General features: G+C 45.9%; 1 protein-coding gene across 1 annotated transcript in view; it reads right to left on the reverse strand.

Annotated features, from left to right (window-relative positions):
• The window catches only part of DNAH14 (dynein axonemal heavy chain 14), a gene marked incomplete at its 5' end in the record, with an annotated part of 447,359 nt that overhangs the window by 224,561 nt on the left and 202,379 nt on the right, over positions 1-20,419 (reverse strand). The window contains 2 exons of the mRNA XM_074988409.1: positions 703-775; positions 4,790-5,005. Coding sequence (XP_074844510.1) covers positions 703-775; positions 4,790-5,005 — 289 coding nt within the window. The remainder of the gene's footprint in view (positions 1-702; positions 776-4,789; positions 5,006-20,419) is intronic.

The raw sequence follows: 20,419 nt of genomic DNA on the forward strand, positions 1-20,419 counted from the left end.
GGAGCCAACAGGCATTAACACCAGAAGTCTCCAATGAAAGGCGCAGTTGTACCTGAAATGGAGCACTCAGAAGGAAACTACTTGAAAAATAATTTCATCTCCTGAGCTGAAGTTGGGAGGCTTTTCCTTGGAGCCTCCAGCAAAAAAATGAGACTGCTTTGAATTTCGTAAGAGGGAACCTTAACCCATTAGTGATGAATGAGGGCAGAAGTTATGGAACAGAAAGATATGTCTGACAGATTGAATACATTATACACCACCATGAATATCTGCAATACTATCTGAATAAAGACAAACAAACAGAAATCTTAGTGAAGGCTTCTGCGAACTCCATAGTAAACTTGACATATATTCTATAGTAAAACTGCCTAGGTATTTGGCACTCCATGGCAGCAGACTGCATATTCTTTCACAACTACATAAGAATTAAAAATTAAATGCTTTTATGGAATGGAATATGAAAAAAATCATACAATCACTACAGTAATCTATGTCGTATTTATTCCATTTATTTTATTGTCCCCATATTTTCATTTTTGATATGCCAGGCATTTTTGCATTGATGGTGTATACATGCTAAATGCTACGTGTTTTATATGCTGAATTCTGTTTCTGTTTAAATGATTAGCCATGAAATAGTTTTGGACATTTACATTTAACATCAACTATGCTTTGAGACATTTATACAATTATAGTACTTACTGTGAGAGTATGAAGATTCTGTTACTTGTTTGTTTTCTGCAGTTGCAGCAACAGTTGGATCCATTCCATTCAACTAAAAGAAATGGTAGTATTTACTGTGTAAGTGACTAGATAACATAAAAGGCAAATTCTCTTCGATAGATCTAAGATTCATTATGGAATTTTTTAAAATAAAAATCACAGAGTGTTTACAGTAAATTCAGTAGGTCACATGATTAGGAAAATGGTGCATAAAGTCATGATATGAAAATTCAATGGTATCTCTTTAATGCACAGAAATCCATCCTCTTCCTACTTTTTGCCCCACTGAGGTGGCTCCAACCACCTGCAGTTAGCATCCTCTGCCCCAGCACAGTAACATTAATCTGGACTTAAGGAGGAGGGGAGGCCCCTGGAAGCTGCTGTACAGGAGGATGGTAAAGGGATTGAGGACAATGGGCTCTTCTCTTTTCTTCTCTATCTGGAGTTGTGAGGACCATGATGTAAACTTTTGGTGATAGAACTCCCCAGGTCCCAGGAAGGTCCAAAATGGCATAGGTGGAAGCTGACATCTGTGCATCTGCTACATGGGTGCCATTTGAGGTCTATCCTTCTGTAATATATCAATATGTAAGGGAGAGCAATGTGACCTAAAATTGGTAGGGGAAACTTGCACCAAAAGAGTCTAATGAGTCCTATTCTACATACTCTTACAACGGAGACAACTTTTTGGCTTCCAGAGTATATAGGGTCCAGTGTGCTGCTCTGACAGTGAGATCAATGACTTTTAGAGTTTTGACAAAGACAACCCTTCAATTGTTAAGGTAGGAAACTGACTCAGAAGATATCATCTCCCTTGGATATCTAAGCTCTTGTATTGATGGTATCAAAGATGGAGTCAAGTGGGAACCTGTGAAGGACAGCTTTGACACCAGTGGTACCAAGTGCTTGGTATAGGATTCCCTCAGGACTGTAGATAGGAGAGCAGTATTTGGTACTCTTCATTTTCTTGCTATACGTACTATTGTTCAATGGTAAGTTTTGTCTTTTCAACCTGTCTCTGATGCTCTAAGGAGAGTTATCTAAACTCAGTACCAAGTCTGTTTTAAATGTCTGACTACTCTTTGGATGTGTCTACACTACCACCTTCCTTCGAAGGAAGGATAGTAATGAGGCTGTTCGGAGTTTACTAACGAAGTGCTGCCATGCATAGGCAGCACTTCATTAAGCAAATTCCCCCCCAGAGCAACTCCGAAGTTTTAAACTTCGAAGTACCAGCATGCATCTAGCCGCGGCTCACCCGCCGGCACTTCAAAATGCTGGGGCATCTTCGAAGTCCCCTTACCCCTGAGGAGTGCCACAGCACTTTGAAGTACCAGCGGGTGCACCACGGTTAGATGCGTGCTGGTACTTCGAAGTTTAAAACTTAGGAGTTGCCACGCAGCAGAATTTGCTTAATGAGTGCTGCCTATGCACAGCACCACTTCATTAGTAAACTCCGAACAGCCTCATTACCATCCTTCCTTCAAAGGAAGGTCGTAATGTAGACACAGCCTTTGTCTTTGCACTACCTTTTCACTTGCAGGCATCATGGAACTCCTCTTGGGATGTGAGGTCTGTTTAGCCTTCTCATAGAGGTGTTTTTAGATTTGTTCCTTACGTACTTCTGCTTAATGTTGATGAGCACTTCAGTATTGTAAATGTACTTGATGCTACAGTACTGCCTATCTCTCCACTGGTCCCCAGTGATTGAGATGTTTATATAGAAGGGGCACTAGTTGTATTATCAAATCGTAGACAAAGCAGTTGAGGACCACGCAAGTGAGATGCAAAAAACCCCCCAAACCTTCACTCATGCTCAGGAGCAGGCTGGGGGTGCAGGTCTAAGTGGAAGGAAGAGGGCAGAAGGATTTGGGGTGTGGGGTCTGGAAAGGAGAGGTCAGGGTGAGGGTGAGAGATATGGGAGGGAGCGGGCAGAAGCAGGTTGTGGGTGGGGAGTCTGGGTAGGAGAGGAGTGATGGAAAGGGGACTGTTGGGTCTGGGCAGGAGGACCATGGAGGATTTGGGTTGTGGGGTCTGGAAAGGAGGGGTAAGGCTGGGAGTGAGGGTCTGGGAGGGAACGTGCAGGAACAGGGTGCAGGCAGAGAGTCTGAGTGAAAGGGGCTGCAGTGGGGTCTGGGTGGGATGAGGGTAGAAGGTTTGGGGTGTGAGGTCTTGGAGGGAGGGGTCCGCATAAAGGTAGGAGGGATGGTGCAGGAAGGGGGTGGGAGTTGTGGGTCTGGATGGGTGGGGGTGCAGGAGCAGTTGAAGGGTGCAGGGTCTGAGTGATAGGGGTGCACTTACCTGCTCACCACTGGACATATATGGCTCATCTCCCACTCCCTCTGCTCCCAAGAATTCTGGCCAATCAGAGTAGTGGCATGAAGCCTCTGGGCAGGCTTCTGTTGCTGCTTCCTCTCTCTTCCCCCAACTGGGGGAAGAGCAGTGCATGGCAGCAGAGCCTGGATCTGCCTCCTACCCCCGGCAGAGCCCATGGTTTGGATCCAGCCCAGGTTGCCTGATCTGGCCTGTTAGGCTCAGGGCTCAAAACCCTCCACCCCACCATGGGCTGAATACTATGAAGGGGAAAGCCGAGCCTCGGGGGCTGGATACAGCCAACCCATGGTCTGGATTTGGACTGCGGAACAGGGGTTCCCAGCTCTGTTGTACAGGGAAGTCTATATAAAGGAGGGTCCTTTGTTTCCGGATCCAAAGGTGGATGTAAAGATTGCTCCATCGCTAGTAGTTTGAATTTAATGTCTCTTTTTCTGAGAGTAACCTTGCTTTGAAAGAAATGGAGACTCTGTCTTGGGCCAACAGAAGGAGCCAACTGGTTTACCATGTACAACTTCAGTGCAGAGCATGAGGTGGTGTGGGTGCACATGTGGGCAGAATGGGTATTGCTACCCAAAATCTCTGATCTAAGGCTCAGGGCACAGAAGCTTCTGAAGTTGAGCACCCAGAGGGACTTCACTTGAAGAAATGTGGGATCTTGCTGGATGTAGGACGATTTAGGCAAAAAAAAACCCAACAATATACTTTGATATAGACTTCAAAGCTTGCTGTTATTCAACCACTCAAACTTACCAATAACTTCACCTTCAGACCAAAAGAATTGTTACTTCTGATAGGAGATAAAACATATTTGTACCACATATGAATTTATATATAACTATACAATAGCACTCAACTCAGGAAAGTAATATAGTAACATACACAAATCTGGGAGGCCATCTGCTCCCCTAGATTTGTGATTTTTGGGCCAAGAGAGATTGTTATGTGCAGCAGCTGCAAATCAGATGTATATGCAATTGAAAAATGAATAGTTTCAACAATGAGGCATCAATCATTTATTTCAAATTTTAACCTTGGAGTAAAGTACAGAACTTTTTAATTTCTACCTCTAGATTTACTAATTTACACATATTAAATTTCATTTTCAAACATCTTTACTAAATGCAAGAAATGTCAACTGCCAAAAAATGTTAACTGTAAACAATGCCCTGCCTAAGCTAGGTCAAGAGACACTCCAGCAGAGGGGGAGGGCAGGCCCATCAGAGCACAAAGGCGACATAAAGCCACCTAGCTCTATTCTGCATAGGCTGGGAGTTTATAGTGCACATCTCATCCATTAAATATAATTTAGCATAACAGCTTGAAGATTCAAAAGCAGAACTACTTTTGGAATGAGCAAAGCTTTCATTGTTTTTTGGAGGCTTCCAAATTTGTGGGTCAGTCCCTACTTGTATGTGATTAGGATCTGCAGCTCTCTCATGGCCAAATCTCAATCCAGTTAGAGTCAAGGCAAAACTCACTGATTTTGGTGCAAATAAAGTTTAGCCAAAAGAGCATCAATTGACATTCTGCTGCATATCCTCCTTGGTGGGAAAGAATAAGGAGGAAAGAATAGGCTTATTGCAGTGAAAGGAAAGATGTAGGGGGTGGAGAGCCCAAATAATAACCTTGTTAATTTCTGAAAACTCTATAGTTGTCTCACTTTACAAGTCAGCATTAAAAGGAATATATTAGTCTTATATTACATAATTATGAAAATAATAACTGAACTCACAGTGTAAAAGTCCTGGATTCTTGTAGCTGCATCAGTGCTTGCCTCCTTTTTCTTAGATTTTTTGGTTGACTGTTTTGCAAATGTTCGAACTGCTGATGCCAATAATCCATCAGACCACTCCATCGTGTTAGGATCAGTCTGTCCATAAAGCTCACCAACAGTGACACACTTGGGGTTTATAACAAAAGTATCCACTTTTCCTTTCTTTGGCGTATACTGAAATAAAGATTTTTTTTAAAAAAATGGCAGAATTTGCATTCTATAATCTTAATTCTACTTCAATTATAAAGCATTTAGCCTTAACGACTATGACTTATTGCATGCTTTGCAACATCATTTATATACCACAAAGTGTCAAATCTAACAATCATTAGTGAGGCCCTGATTCAGAAAAGTAGTTATGCGTGTATATAATTTTAGGCATGTCAGCAGACTCACTGACATCAGTGAATTAACTCAGATATGCATGTAAAGATCTTGTTGAATTTGACCCTTAGTTGTTACAACAGCACAACTGTGCAACTGCAACACTGCAGTGCTTCTGTGTAGATACACCCTACAGTGATGGCACAGGGTTCTCCTGTTGGCGTAGATCAGTGTTTCCCTATTTGGCCATGGAACCCTTTTAAACTCAGAAGAATTTTGTGGAACCCCATTCCCAGGCTCTAACCCCCTCGGCCCCCAAACCTGCCCCCCAGCTCCAGGTTTTACCTGCCTCAGCCCTCAACCCCCAAATCTGCCCCCCCAAACCCAAGCTTTACCCTCATCCTGCAAACCCCCACCTTCATTCCCAGACTTAACCCCTCTCTGCCCCAAACCCACCCCCGCATCCCCAGACAACCCCTCTCAGCCATAAACCTGCCCCCCCCAAGGATTAACTCGCCTCAGCCTTGGGGTTTAGTAATAAGCTGAAATGGAGCTCCTACCAGGTAGTAGCATAGTATGTTTGAGGCTGAAGCCTTGGTGAGGTCCGACAATGGGGCCTCCAGAGTTGTAAATTCAGGGATAAACCCACCCCCAAGACTAACCCACCTGTGGCGCTGGCTAGGGAGACTACATCAGCCAGCCACAAGCACCCTGAAGAAGGAAAACTAGTGTGGAGGTGTTCCGCTGGCAGGGATGAGCCAAACCACACTCAGAGGGGTGTGGCCACTCAGGTAGCAGGGCAAGTGAGGGGCTCCCTGTGGCTCCCTGCTCTGCCACCACTGAAATAATGGAACTAAATTCAGTTGGCTGTTAAACCAATTAAGTTTAGTTCTATTGTTTCAGTGGGGGCAGAGCAGTGAGCTGCAGAGGGATCAGCTATTGTAATGGAATTTTTTCGCAGAACCCCAGGGTTCCGTGGAACGCTGTTTTGGAAACAGTGGTGTAGGTAATCCACCATCTTGAGAAGCAGTGGTTAGGTTTTTTTTAAAAAAGAACCCTTTACTTTGCACTGCTTATACTAGAGGTTAGGTCAGCTTAACTACATTGCTCAGAAGTGTCATTTTTCTGAGACCTCTAAGCAATGTAGCAGGGTTCACCTAACTTTTCAGTGGGGACCAGGCCTCAGTCAAATCTTCCGTTAGCATCATAAGGGACTCAAGGACCTTGGCAACAAAGTAGGAAATGCACCACAAGGTGTTTCATTCACAGGCCTGCTGTAACAGGGTTGACCTGCTCTTGAGCACCCTTCTGTTGCCAATGACATCTCGTGTGGTCTTGTCCATTGTCTTCTCAGTTTGGAGGGTGGGACCTGAACCACCCTGTCCAGAGTGCTGCCAGCTCCTCAGGTAGGTTTGTGGCCAGTCTCTGGCCACAAGGACTGGATCTGGCTCAGGTCAAAGCTCAGCTCACCCTGAGAACTGTCCAAGTGCTGCTGGGCTCCCAGGAAGGATAGGAATCTGCATGGATCAAGCTCCTGAATAGAACTGACTGGCTCTAGCTCAGCAGCTTCTTTTATATTGGTCTGCTGGGCCCTGATTGGCTGCCACAAAGGCAGCCGCTCTATCCTCCCTGGAGGACCTCTTGTCTGCTCCTCCCACTGCCGAGTCCTCTGACCTCCTGTAGAGGGGATTGGGGCTTAGTCCATGCCATCACACTCCTTCCTCACCAGAGAAGAGTTCCAGTTGGAGTCGTCCCTGAAACTGGCAGCTGCCCCTGCCCAGGAGAAGAAATCCACATTGTCATGCTGGGGATCTGGGGTGATATCCAACTGTAAAGGCATAAGGCTGTAAAGCTAGGTACTACCACACACAGCAGGAATTGATATCCTTCATCTCTTGCAGACACTTCAATGGTGCATGATCCGTAATAAGCTGAAATGGAGCTCCTACCAGGTAGTAGCATAGTATGTTTGAAGCTGAAGCCTTGGTGAGGTCTGACAATGGGGCCTCCAGAGTTGTAAATTCAGGGATAAACCGGCGATAGAAACTGGCCAACCTCAAGATGACCGACACTTGAGTTTTTATTGGTACTGGGGTTTTGTGCAGGGCTTCAGTTTTATCTTATAAGGGTTTTATTTTTCCATTCCCTACTAGATATCCCAAATATCTGGTCTCTTGCATCCCCACTTTGCATTTCTTAGGGTTCGCTGTGAGCTCAGTTGCCCACGGAGCTTGCAAGTCTGATGCAACTTAGGTCAGGTGTGATTTCCAGTCCTCACTAAAGACAATTATGTCATCTAAGTAGGCTGCAGCAAAATGGCCACAATGTTGCAGCACCTGGTCCATTACATACTGGAAAGTGGTGGGCGCGCCATGGAGCTTGAAGGGCACAGTTACAAACTGGAAGAGCCCTTGAGGGGTGGAAAATGCTCTTCTCTCTCTGGAGTCCTCCATGAGTGGTATTTGCCAATAACCGTTTGTTAGGTCTAATGTGGTAATGTAGAGCGTTTTCCCAAGGTGGTCGTCCACCTGGGACATGGGGTAAGCAAATGGCATTCAAAGCCCAGAAATCCACACAGAAATGTAAGGTACCATCAGGTTTAGGGACCAGGACTACTGGACTGCACCATGGCTTTGGGGCTATTCAATAATCTCCAAGTCTAACATGGCCCAAACTTCTTGCTCTAGGGCCCACTGAAGTTTTTCGCAGACTCTATAGGTCTTGTGTTGGGGCTTAACAACTTGGGATGTTCAGATATGCTGTGCCACTAGGTTGCTTCGACCTGGCCATGAGGAAAACAGATCACTGAAATGCTCCAACAGGTTCCTAGCCTGCCATATAACCTTGGGGGGCAGGGGGATTGATGTAGATGGCCGGTTGGCAATTGGTAAGTCTGCTGGGTTGCACTTTGGGGCCTAAGTCCTCCAGCACTCTCTGGGGCCAGGGCACTAAACATAGGGCTTCTGGGCTTTCCAGGGTTTTAGAAGATTGACATGAAAAATTTTGTTTCTCCTTTTTCTTGTCAGCACAATGGATTTCATAGTCCACTTCTCCCACCTGTCATAGAACTGCATGAGGGCCCTGCCATTTGACCAAGAGTTTATTCTCAGAAGTGGGTAACAGCAACAAGACTCAGTCTCCCAGCTGACACACCCTTTTCTAGGCTCCTGTATTATAATGATGGGCATTGGTTTGCTGTGCCTTCTCTAGGTTTTCTCGGACAAACCTGGCTACTTGGCTGAGTCATTTGCACATCTGTATCATACACTGGATTACATTTTGGGATAGGGAGGCTTGTTCCCAGGCCTACTTAACAAGGTACAGTATCCCTTGGGGCCATTGGCCATATAACAATTCAAAGGGCAAAAAGCCTGTTGAGGCCTGGGGTACTTCCTGCACTGCAAACATCAAGTACGGCAGCAATTGGTCCCAATTACAAAGGTCCGTATTTGCAATTTTTAAAAACATATTCTTTAAGATCCTTTTAAACCTCTCAACCAGGCCATCTGTTTGAGGATTGGTACGTGGAGGACCAAAGTGATTTTAAGGAGAGTCCAGACCTCCTTCATCAGCTGTGACATAAAATTTGTCCCTGGATCTGTAAGGATTTCTGTAGGAAGACCCACCTGAGAGAAGAGGCATACGACCTGAGTGGCCACCGTTCTTTGCTAAGATGATATCTCTTTGGTTCAGTTTCACCCACCAGATGAGTTTGGAGCCATGCCATGCTTTACTGTCTTTCCACTGCAGCTGGCAGGATTTCCTAGCCTTCTCTGGGGATGCAGGTCCTTCCTATAGGTCCAAATTCACTATGTGAAACAGTTCTTTTAATGTCTGGGCTGTTGGTTCCTCTGGGGTAGAGGGTCTAGTTGGGAGAAAGAGCAACAATGGAAACTGTTGCCAATTTCTACCACTTATAACCTTCCAGAGAAGGTGCTTAGCTATGCCAACCCAAATCTTTGCCTCACAGTCCTTCACCTTCAATTGGACCTATGCTGTGGGTTAGGAATGCATAGCTCCCTGCACACAAGTCATCTTTAGAGCATGGTATATTGGAGGGCGCTAAGGTCCAGTACCAACTCCCAAATCAGAGTGTGGAAGCACCGGGAATCTACCAGCCCAAGGATCATGCATCTCCCCTCATAGTGATTTAGGCCCACAAGGGCCTTATGCCGCAGATCAGGCTCACTACATGTTTCAGCAACCTCACAATCAAGAAAGTCATACTCCATAATGGGGAAGGAATGGCCAAAATGTCCAGGCTTCCCATAGTGGGAGCATACCTATAGTCCCCTTATGTCACCTGCACTGTGCTTTGATGATGTCCTGGGGAAGGAAGACCCCTGTGAGGCTTGATGTTCATGGATGACCCCTGGGGGACTGCACTTCTTGTCAGGTTGGATCTTTTGGGCACATCTTACCTTGCTCAGGAGGGTATTCCTGCGTCTTGGGTGAGCCATTTCTCAGGCCAAGGCCAGGTGGGTGTACTAGGCCCAATTTCCAGGAGAAAGTCTTCAGTGGTCTGGACAGTGGCAGCCAGTGAGTCTGGATTATGCTGCCATAGCCAGGTTTGTACTGGCATGGGCAAAATCTCTGGGTATTGCTCCAGGACTATGTAGTCCATGAGCTTGCCAGCAGTGCCACACTCAGGCCTGAGCCAACGGGTGGCCCAGCCTTTGAGATGTTTGTCCACCACTTGAGTCCAGGTCCCAGTAGAAAATGGTGCACTCGGGGCATACTCTCAGACAATCCAGTATGGCTGTTTTCACAATCCCATAACTGGCCACAGCCCCCTCATCCAGTGCTTGATAAGCAGCCGGAGCTTCCCCAGAGGAACAGAGCCAAGCAAGCAGTCCAGCTGGTTCAGTCCCAGCCAGTGGTCATGGCTACGCACTCAAAATTTACCAGGTATGCTTCTGGATCACCACGTGGCCCAACCTTGGCTAGTGGTATCCCAGGTCCTGAGTTTACTGAATTATCAAGGACTAGGGTCACCAATTGTTGGAGTATGTCCTCATGAAACAGATGCTCTTGTTGTTGCCTTGGTTGCTTGATGAACCTCCCACTGGACTTCCTGCAGGGTCCTCTGTGGCATCATGCTGCTGCTGGGCCAGCAGCCTCACCAGCTCATGCATTACCCCTTGGATACAGAGGTGACTCGATGCCCCGCTTCTGGTCAGTGTAACAGAGTTGACCTGCTCTTGAGCACCTCTCTGTGGCCAGGGATATCTCGTGCAGTCTTGTCTGCTTTCTTCCACCCTGACCTGACTCACCTTGTCCAGAGTACTGTCAGCTCCTCAAGTAGGTTTGTGGCCAGTCTCTGGCCACAAGGACTGGCTCTGGCCCAGGTTAAGCTCAGCTTACACTGGGAGCTGTCCAAGTGCTGCTGCGTTCCCAGGCAGCATAGGGAACAGCCTGGTCCTAGCTCAGCATCTTCTTTCATATTGTCCTGCTGGGCCCTGATTGGCTGCCACAGAGGCAGCTGCTCTATCCTCCCTGGAGGACCTCTTGTCTGCTCCACCTATTGGCAAGGCCTCTGGACTCCTCTAGAGGACATCAGGGCTTAGTGTACCCCATCACACCCAGAAACAGTGGGGCCAGGGCTGCAGTAAGGGGATAGTTGCACAGGGGCCAGATGTTTCAAAGACGCCCAGAGCTTCAGGTGCTACTGCTGCTATTTTGGCACTGCTTTCCTCTGCCACTGTGTGCAACTCTTGTTGGGGGGGGGGCAGTGCCATGGCCTGAGTGATGGTAAGGGCTGATTGCCCTAGGCCCATCCCCTTCCACCCCAGGCCATTCCGCATCCCTTGGTCCTACCACTTCAGGGACACAGAGCTGGCCCCTCCTCCCACCTTGCCCTGTGGCGGCTGTCAGCCCCACTGGTCATTCATATCCAAACTGATAAAGAAGCTTTAGAGAGTTTTTAAACACCTTAATTCTGATATTAGAAAAGCCATTTCACCAACCTGAGGTTTTCTTCTGAGGCTCAATTTAGGACCAGCTCTTTCTGATGTGGTGGAAATGTGGTGGAAATATTGTAACTTTTGTGAAAGTAAGGCTTCAAAATAACATAGCACTGGACAACAAAGTATTACATTTATTCTCATACACAGTATATGTTGACTAGAATTTATACTTGTTTTCTTACTCAAAAGTAGAGATACGTAGCCCAAGGAGTTAATAAAGGATCCATGTAATAAAGGATCTTCCCAGAGGCCTGATTTCATAACTTGTTACATGTAATAAGTGAAACTATGTATGTGGTCTACACCTACCTTCTATTTGACAATTGCCTTCTTTGTAAAACCACTACGCATTTCTAGTTGGTTAGGACTGAAAAAATTAGAACAGTTGCAGATTTAAAATGGATAGAAAGCTTGCACAATCATTGCTTCTCCCAGACATGATAGAAATATCAGCAAACAGCCATGCAAACTTTAAAAAGAAAGCATCTGTTCTTTAATGGAAAAATATAACCTCACACCCAATTAATTACGAAAGGTGAGCATCGTTCTTTGAGATGTGTGGCTCATGTCTATTCCATTGTAGGTGTGTGCACTCACCACATGCACTGGTGACAGAAGTTTGTTCCTTGGTGTTGTCTATAGGGGACAAGCTTTGGCTTTCTCTGAAGTGGCACACATAAGTGTCAATATAAGGAGAACCACAAGCCCCCTCTCTTCAGTTCCTTCTTCCCAGAACTCCAGCTAGGGGGAAAGAGGGTGACTCATGAAATGGACATGAGCATCTTGAACAACAGTTGCAAAAAGGGAATAACCATGTTTTCCATTTTGAGTGCTTGCTCATGTCCATTACATTGTAAGTGACTACCAACTAGTACTTCCAGAGATGGGTACAGTCCATCAAGTGCTGACTGCAACACAGCTCTGCCAAAGCCAACATTGCCTCTGGCCTTCCGGGTGATGGCACAGTGTATCATGAAGGTGTGTATCAATGACCATGTTACAGCTCTGTGCCAGGAAAGTAGTCTGAGCGCCTCTGGAATGAGTGATTTCTATCAGTGAGGGCACATGTTCTATCTCATAGCATGCCTGATGTTTAAGGTGTGCTCATTGGATGGGTAAGGCTTTGGACAGAATACCAGGGGCAAGATGTCCTGAATGACATTCAACTGCAACACCACCTTTGGCAGGAAGACTGAATAGGGATGAAGTTGTCTTCGCAGCCTGAGGCTGTAGTGAGTGAGTGGACAGTGACTTCACAATCAGATGTGACATTACGGCTACGTCTACACGTGCACCCAACTTCGAAATAGCTTATTTCGATGTTGCGACATTGAAATAGGCTATTTCGATGAATAACGTCTACACGTCCTCCAGGGCTGGCAATGTCGATGTTCAACTTCGACGTTGCTCAGCCCAACATCGAAATAGGCACAGCGAGGGAACGTCTACACGCCAAAGTAACACACATCGAAATAAGGGAGCCAGGCACAGCTGCAGACAGGGTCTCGGGGCGGACTCAACAGCAAGTCGCTCCCTTAAAGGGCCCCTCCCAGACACACTTTCATTAAACAGTGCAAGATACACAGAGCCAACAACTAGTTGCAGACCCTGTATATGCAGCACGGACCCCCAGCTGCAGCAGCAGCAGCCAGAAGCCCTGGGCTAAGGGCTGCTGCCCACGGTGACCACAGAGCCCCGCAAGGGCTGGAGAGAGAGTATCTCTCAACCCCCCAGCTGATGGCCGCCATGGAGGACCCCGCTATTTCGATGTTGCGGGACGCAGATCGTCTACACGTCCCTACTTCGATGTTGAACGTCGAAGTAGGGCGCTATTCCCATCCCCTCATGGGGTTAGCGACTTCGACGTCTCGCCGCCTAACGTCGATTTCAACTTTGAAATAGCGCCCAACACGTGTAGACGTGACGGGCGCTATTTCGAAGTTACTGCCGCTACTTCGAAGTAGCGTGCACGTGTAGACGCAGCTTACCTGAACATGGCTTTGGCAGGAATGCTCTGGTTTGGGTACAGTTGAGCACTCCTCCAATAAACTCTGTCCTCTGAACCAGGACAAATGTTTATTTGTGTTCATTTATCAACATGCCTACAGATTGGCAGGTGGCTCATAACACTGCAACACTGCACTGCATGTTCTCCTTGGAGCCTCCCCAATAAGCTAACCATTGAGCTATGGGAAGATATTGATACCCCTATGCCTGATGTGAAGCTGATACTTGGAGAGTCAAATTCCCCAGCCTGTAGCCCCATCCATACTCAACCCCAATTCAGCTCTCCCCACAGTCTACCTCTTTTCTTCCCTTCCCTTCCCCTCACTGCTTGCCCTTTCCAGCCAAATCCTGAACCCAAATACAGCAAATTACATTTGAAAAGAATTCTGCTAAAATTTCTTTCTAAACCAAAAGGAGCATGCTTTCCACTACACATCAGAGTATGAAGGCTGCCCACACAGAGGGTACCTAAGTAAAAGCACTAAATTTGGGAATAAAAAATATCAGCCACAGATTTTTTGATGTCACCCTGAAGTTCGTCAGAGATTTATTTGCAAAAACTTTGTAGCAAGGGCAAGTCAACTCTCTTGCTGAATACAATACTAAATATTATGGAATACATGATTCAGCTCTTCTCTGTTTTACATCTCCTTAATCAATATTTTAAGCTGATTTTATATTTTAAATGTATTCAAAATCTTCATAAAGTAATTGTTTCTGATGACTACATATTTAATGCAACAAAACAAAGACATTATTTTAAATTTATCATTCAGATAATTTTAGTGTGTTCATAACAAAGTTCATTGCTTTAAGAAAAATGGAACACTAATTTATTTTGTGTGATCTCCTTAAGAACAGACATGTTAATGAAATTTCACCATATGTTTATGTTAAACATGGGTGTCCAAAGATTTTAGGCACAGCAAAGGTTCTCCTTAAAATACCTTATTAAGGTGCTGATTCTAGTGGAAGGTTCTCTTAACCTAGTTCATTAAATAGACAGAAGTAGAGAAAAGGCAAACTCATTTGTCCAGCTATTTGGAAGAAAAGGGATATTGTCCCTATACGGACTCTCTTCAGTGAGAGGTTAAGGTAGAAATTACAGCAGGGATGGACAGAAAGTACATAAACATTTTGGAAGCAAGTTTTGGTGTGATAGCAATTTATTTTATTTTAGATCAGGTTGGTCTTTTGAAGAATTTATTTTAAATAACTATATGTTTGAAGAGCCAAACGTTTAAGGCTAAAGATGAATACACAGATCTAAAAATCTAAACAAGGATTATTTTAGAGATGTGATTTTGTAATCTTCATCAACAAATATCTAATTAAATATCGAAAACAAATTTTACACTAACGTTCTGTAGACATATTACAGTAATGCACAACTGTTTTAGTCAGCTAATTCAGAAACTGACAGTATGTATCTCTGGGCTTGCACATGCCTGTTGGCTTCATTACTGCTTAATGGCTCTTTCACAGGTTCAGTGTTATGCTAATAGGCCTGGCAAGCTGAAAGGGTTTTCATTTTTATGTTGCTAGATTCCATCTGGAGGAAGATTCACCAGACTAGAACAGATTCCCCCAGCTGCCAGTCAAGTTGCTTACAGGAAGGGACTAAGGGGAAACGGTGGAAGCACATTCTGTACTCACTGGTGTTGGGAAGCAGAGATGTAGCTGGGAGCTGGGGGAGTGGAGAGGAATGGGGTCAGCTCACTCTGCTTCCTGCCACCAGCAGTGAACATGAGGTGGGCTCAACACCTGCTGCTGGTCACCATGTCCCTGTTAGCCAATGGTCGGGTAAGATACCCTTATTTTCATCCAAGTCTTTAACTGCTAGGACAGACAGCCCCTTCACAGCAGGCAGCCCGGGCAGGCTGACGGATGCCCCAAGGTCCTAACGCCCGAGTCTTTAACTGCTAGGACAGGAAAAGTCCCTTCCCAGCGGGCAGCCAAGACAGGCTGACGGGTGCCCCAATGGTTGCACTGAGAGCTTCCCACACTCAAGTCTTTAACTGCTAGGACAAGAAAGTCCCTTCGCAGCGGGCAGCCAGGGGTGGCTGATGGGTGTCCCAGAGAGTCTGTCCCGTGGAGGCGCCAAGACTCAGCACTCAGCTCTCAGCGCTCTCTTACTAATGACCAGGCTAATTACAGCTGGGTTCTTTGTTTTGTGTTCGGCTTGCACAGTAACAGGGAGAGTCAGGTTACAATTTAACCAGCTATTTATTGACTAAGGAGACTTAACTCTTATGGTTACAAGATTACAAGGTATATACTTTGTTGCAAACTTACAAGGTTTATACTTTGTTACAAAGATTACAAGGTTTACACTTTATTCTCTAGTGTCAATAGCTAGCATGTAACAATTCATAGATCTATTATTGAATGTGCACAAAGAAAACAAAAGGAAAGCAATACACTTCACAGGTCTTATTCTCACCCCCACATTACCAATGTGGCGTGGACAGTGTTTCACTCAATCCCTTGGGAAGAAGCAATAAATAACGAGGACCTCAGGAGGCAACGACTCTCCTGACAGGCAGGTAGAGGTAATTGGAGCTCAATTAGAGGGGCTGCCGGACCCTTACTTTATACCCATTGGGTCACGTATGCTTCTTCCTTATCCAAAAGGGTGCTAATTGAATTACCTTGTCTCAAGACACTGGTTCTCACAGGGCTGGTTCACACCTGTGGGGTGGAGATAATTTTAGGGCATTCTTTCTTTGTGGGCCGGAGATTTTTCCTCCATCTGGGACGTTTGTGTAGGCGAATCAACAGATGGTAATTAACCAAGGGCAGTCCGAAGCTCAGCTGTTTATTAACCCATTGTTTCTGCTCTGGTGCTTCAAGACTGTGGCTGAGATAAGCACATCTGCGCTCTCAGGCATTCCAGGGCTGAGCTGTTAACCTTTGGTGCTCTGAAGCACCCAGGAGAGACAAGATGGAGTAGAGAAAAGGGAGGGTTCTGTCTGACTACAGTCCCACGCTAATCTCTGGACCATTGGCTGGTTGGACAAACCATCCAGTACATGAGACAGCTATGATTGCTGGGCCCCATAGCAGCTGCCCATTTTGGTCCCTTCTGTTGGCAGCTTTACCAGTAGAATCCTGCAGTGCTTTCACCTCACTGCCCCTTTTGGGGCAAAAGGGACAGTGTAGCACTGCCATGGCAGCACTACTGGATCCGAGTCACCAGTAATGGGGAGCAAAAAGTTGGCTGTGTGTAGGCTGGGCCAGTGGCCAGTTCTTATTGATGTGCTGCAACAGCACACTTTTGCCTCTGGGATGTGGGCACAGATGCTCAACCAACTCTGTTTTCCACACAGGGGGAGCTTTGGCTGATGTTGGCTGCCCATGGACACCCTTTTCCAACTCCTCTTCTGAGTTTGGGGGCGGATGGGAGACTGTTGCTGATCACTGCTCAGATGTATCTGAAGCTAATCACTGCATATGTTCTGATATGGGAGGTTTCCAGAACTGCCAGGGAACCAGCCACTGTCCCTGTGGCCATATGCTTTTTTGGTGGTTGCATGGGAAATCCCTGTGTTTACTGATGGGTGCTACCTAGGCCCTCTGGCACAACCACCTCCTCTCCTTCCAACTCTGAGGATGAAGGAATTTGTTTTGGGGACCAGAGTAGTACTGTTGAGGTATTTTTGCCTCTTCCCTACCAACTGTCCCCTGCTCAATCCTCCAGGATTGGTGCTAGTATCTTGAAGTCTTGCATTATCTCTACAGCAACAATGCTTGGTGGATTGGCAATGACTGACTGGCAAATCACATTTCATCCTCTGGGAATGGAGCCAGGGCTCTGATGACTGGAAGAGACCTCCATTTCAATTCTGGAAACTGGAGTTGGTCTCTGGAGACTGGTATTGTTTAGTCAGAGATTGGTGTCAAGTGCCATAGGGGACTAACTAACTTATTCTATATCTATATTTACAGTAAGGAAACTAATAAGAATTACATTAGAAACTACTCTCAACAACTATAGGAAAGTGTAAAAAAAACTAGAAAAAATACTGAAAGAGTAAAATACTCGCTAAGGCAAGCGAACATTCCAGCACCATCATGGGCAGTAAGTAGGAACTGAAGTGGGATGCTGGTGATGGTCCCCCTAACTGGTGCATATGTGCCCCACTCCAGAGGGTACCAGAGCCAATCACCTATGGATAGCACTCAGGGAAAAACTTCTGGTGTTCACCTACAAAAGAATGGAGATAAACCAGCACTCAAAGTAGCAGTAAATTTTTTGGCCAGTTTGCAAAATGGAAATTTGCACTTATAACCAAAATAGCTCATGTTAATGAACTACCAATTAAATGTTAAATGTTTGCATTAAAAAGGAAGAGTAATTTATGCTTCACATTTGTTTACATAAATCTTTTGCAGCACTCATCTCCAGATTTGTTATTGTTAAGTCTTGCTGCATCATATATGAACTTTTTTTTGTGGTTCAGCATCATGCAATAAATTCTTAATTGCAAGATTATTACTGGGCTACTTCTTATCTAAAATGATTTGAATTTTGAATCTCTTCTTTGAATCATATTTTAAAAGGTGAATTAAAATCAAATTTAATTACAAGAATAAAACACATTAAATAAATAAATAATTAATATAAAAATGGAAGCTCAAAATATGTACTGATTTTGAAATATAGATTGTTTTCAGTTTTCTCAGCTACCAAGTGTATGCCTGATTAATTGATTCCAAACAATAGGTATTAGATGACACAAGGAATTAGTAATGAGACAAAGTATTTCATTACTAGGTTATTATTGGTTTAAATATAGTAAAGGTCTATAAGTACTAAAAATTGCCTCTATCTCATCTAGTAGACAGAGGCCCATATTGCTGATATATATGAGCACACTAGTGGCAGTCAGTAGAAAGGCCAACAACTGAATGAATAAGCAAGAGCAAGTTACCTCTCAGCCACATGGGTAGTCTTCCTAAGTCAAGGGCACAGGCACAAAGACTGAGTTTAGTTAGGAAACTTGTTCTTCCCATCCCCACAGTTCAGAGTGAAATTTTCAAAAGTGCTTAACAGATTGAAACATGCAACTCCTGCTGACTCTCAGTGGGAGCTGGATATCAAACACCTTTGGGAACTTTTCAAAATACTTTCTCTAATATACAGAGATATTGTTACTTTTCCAAAGCACCCAATTGTTTAAAAACAAAAAAAAGGATATGGATCTTTCCTGTTTGCCATAAAATAGAGAAGTTACTCACCTGTGTAGTAACGATGGTTCTTCCAGATGTGTCCCTGTGGGTGCTCCACAGTAGGTGCTGGGCTTGCCCCGGCGCCGCAGATCAGAAAGTTCCAGCAGTCTCCGTCAGGTCCTCGGTCCTTTGCACGCTTTCAGTCACGTGTGCGATCCGGTCCCCACCAGTTCCTTGACCAACCGCCCCGGATGCTTCTGAAAAACACGAAACAGAGCTCCGAAGTGGGGAGGAACGGGTGGGTAGTGGAGCACCCACGGGGACACATCTTGGAGAACCATCGTTACTACACAGGTGAGTAACTTTTCTTTCTTCTTCGAGTGGTCCCCGTGGGTGCTCCACAGTAGGTGACTACCCAGCACTGACCCCAAAAAAGGAGGTGGGTACCCGATTTATGTGCAGCTTGCCCTTGAGAGGACTGCTGTCGACAGGCGTGTATCCTCATCAAACACCCTGTGCATGGCATAATGCTTGGCGAAGGTGTCGTAAGATGACCAAGTCGCCGTTCTGCAGATGTCTCTTAGCGCGATTCCCTTGAAGAAGGCTGTCAATGCCGCCATCGCTCTGGTGGAGTGAGCCCTGGGCAGAACTAGCAGAGGGGTCTTACGACGCTCATAACACAGTCTTATGCAGGATACGATGTGGTTTGAAATCCTTTGTGAGGATAGGCCTTCCCCTTTCGACCTGGGTGCAAGGGACACCAGGAGTCTGCCCGTTTTCCGGAAGGGCTTAGTTCTGTCTATGTAAAAGGCCAATGCCCTCCTCACATCAACTAGGTGCAGCCGCGCCTCCTTGCTGGAATTGTGAGGCTTAGGATAAAATGAGGGCAATACTATTGGTTCATTAATGTGGAACTCTGAGGAAACCTTTGGAACGAAGGCTGGGTGTAATCGTAAGATCACCGCTTCCTTTGAGAATACTGTGCAGGGTGGTGTTGCCATCATTGCTGCAAGTTCGCTCACCCTACGGGCTGACGTAATCGCGAGAAGAAAGGTTGTCTTCATGGTAAGTAACCGGAGGGGTACCGTGGCCAATGGTTCAAAGGGTGGTCCCGACAGCATGTGGAGGACCAAGTCCAAGCTCCATGACGGTGATAGAGGTTTCCGAGGGGGGTACAGGTTTGCCAGCCCCTTTAGGAACCAAGGATGGGTGAATATGGTTGGCCCTTCCTCTTTGTGTTGAAACGCTGATATAGCTGCGAGATGGAACTTTAGTGAGGATATGGAGAGCCCATCTTGTTTTAGCTCCAGCAGGTATTCTAGAATTACAGTTATAGGGACGTCCAAAGGAGCTAACTGCTTAGAAGAGCACCAGGAGACAAATTGTTTCCACTTCAACACGTAAGTCCTTCTAGTGGAATTCCTTCGACTGAACTCCAAGACTTGTTTCACTCCCTCCGAACATGTGCTCTCTAAGGCGCTGAGCCATGGATTAGCCACGCCTGTAGGCGGAGTCCTTGAGGATGTGGGTGCACTATGGACCCCTGAGCCTGCGTGAGAAGGCCCGGCACTACCGGTAGGGGGAGTGGCGGGCGGCATGACATGCGCAGAAGCAGAGAGAACCATTGCTGTCGGTCCCAGGTTGGGACTATGAGTATCATATGTGCTGTCTCCCTTTTGGCTTTCTCTAAAACCTTGTGGATGAGTGTTGTGGGAGGGAACGCATAGAGTAGAGGACCCTTCCATGGCACCATGAAGGCATCCCCCAAGGATCCCTGTCCTATGCCTGCTCTGGAGCAGTACTGAGGGCATTTCTTGTTGTTGTGAGTGGCAAACAAATCGATTTGGGGAAACCCCCATTTGTGAAACACTTGTTGGAGCAGGTTGGAATGGATCTGCCACTCGTGCATGAGCGCAAAGCGTCTGCTGAGTTGGTCCGCCTTCACATTGTGGACACCCGGTAAGTATGAGGCTTTTAGGATTATATTGTTGACAATGCACCAGTTCCACAACCGGACAGCCTTGACGCAGAGCACGCAAGAGCTGGCCCCTCCTTGTCGGTTGATATAAAACATGGTGGAGGTGTTGTCGGTATTTATCCTGACTACTTTGCTGTGCAA

The sequence above is a fragment of the Carettochelys insculpta genome, chromosome 3, assembly GCF_033958435.1.
Source record: "Carettochelys insculpta isolate YL-2023 chromosome 3, ASM3395843v1, whole genome shotgun sequence".
Classification (NCBI taxonomy): domain Eukaryota; kingdom Metazoa; phylum Chordata; order Testudines; family Carettochelyidae; genus Carettochelys; species Carettochelys insculpta.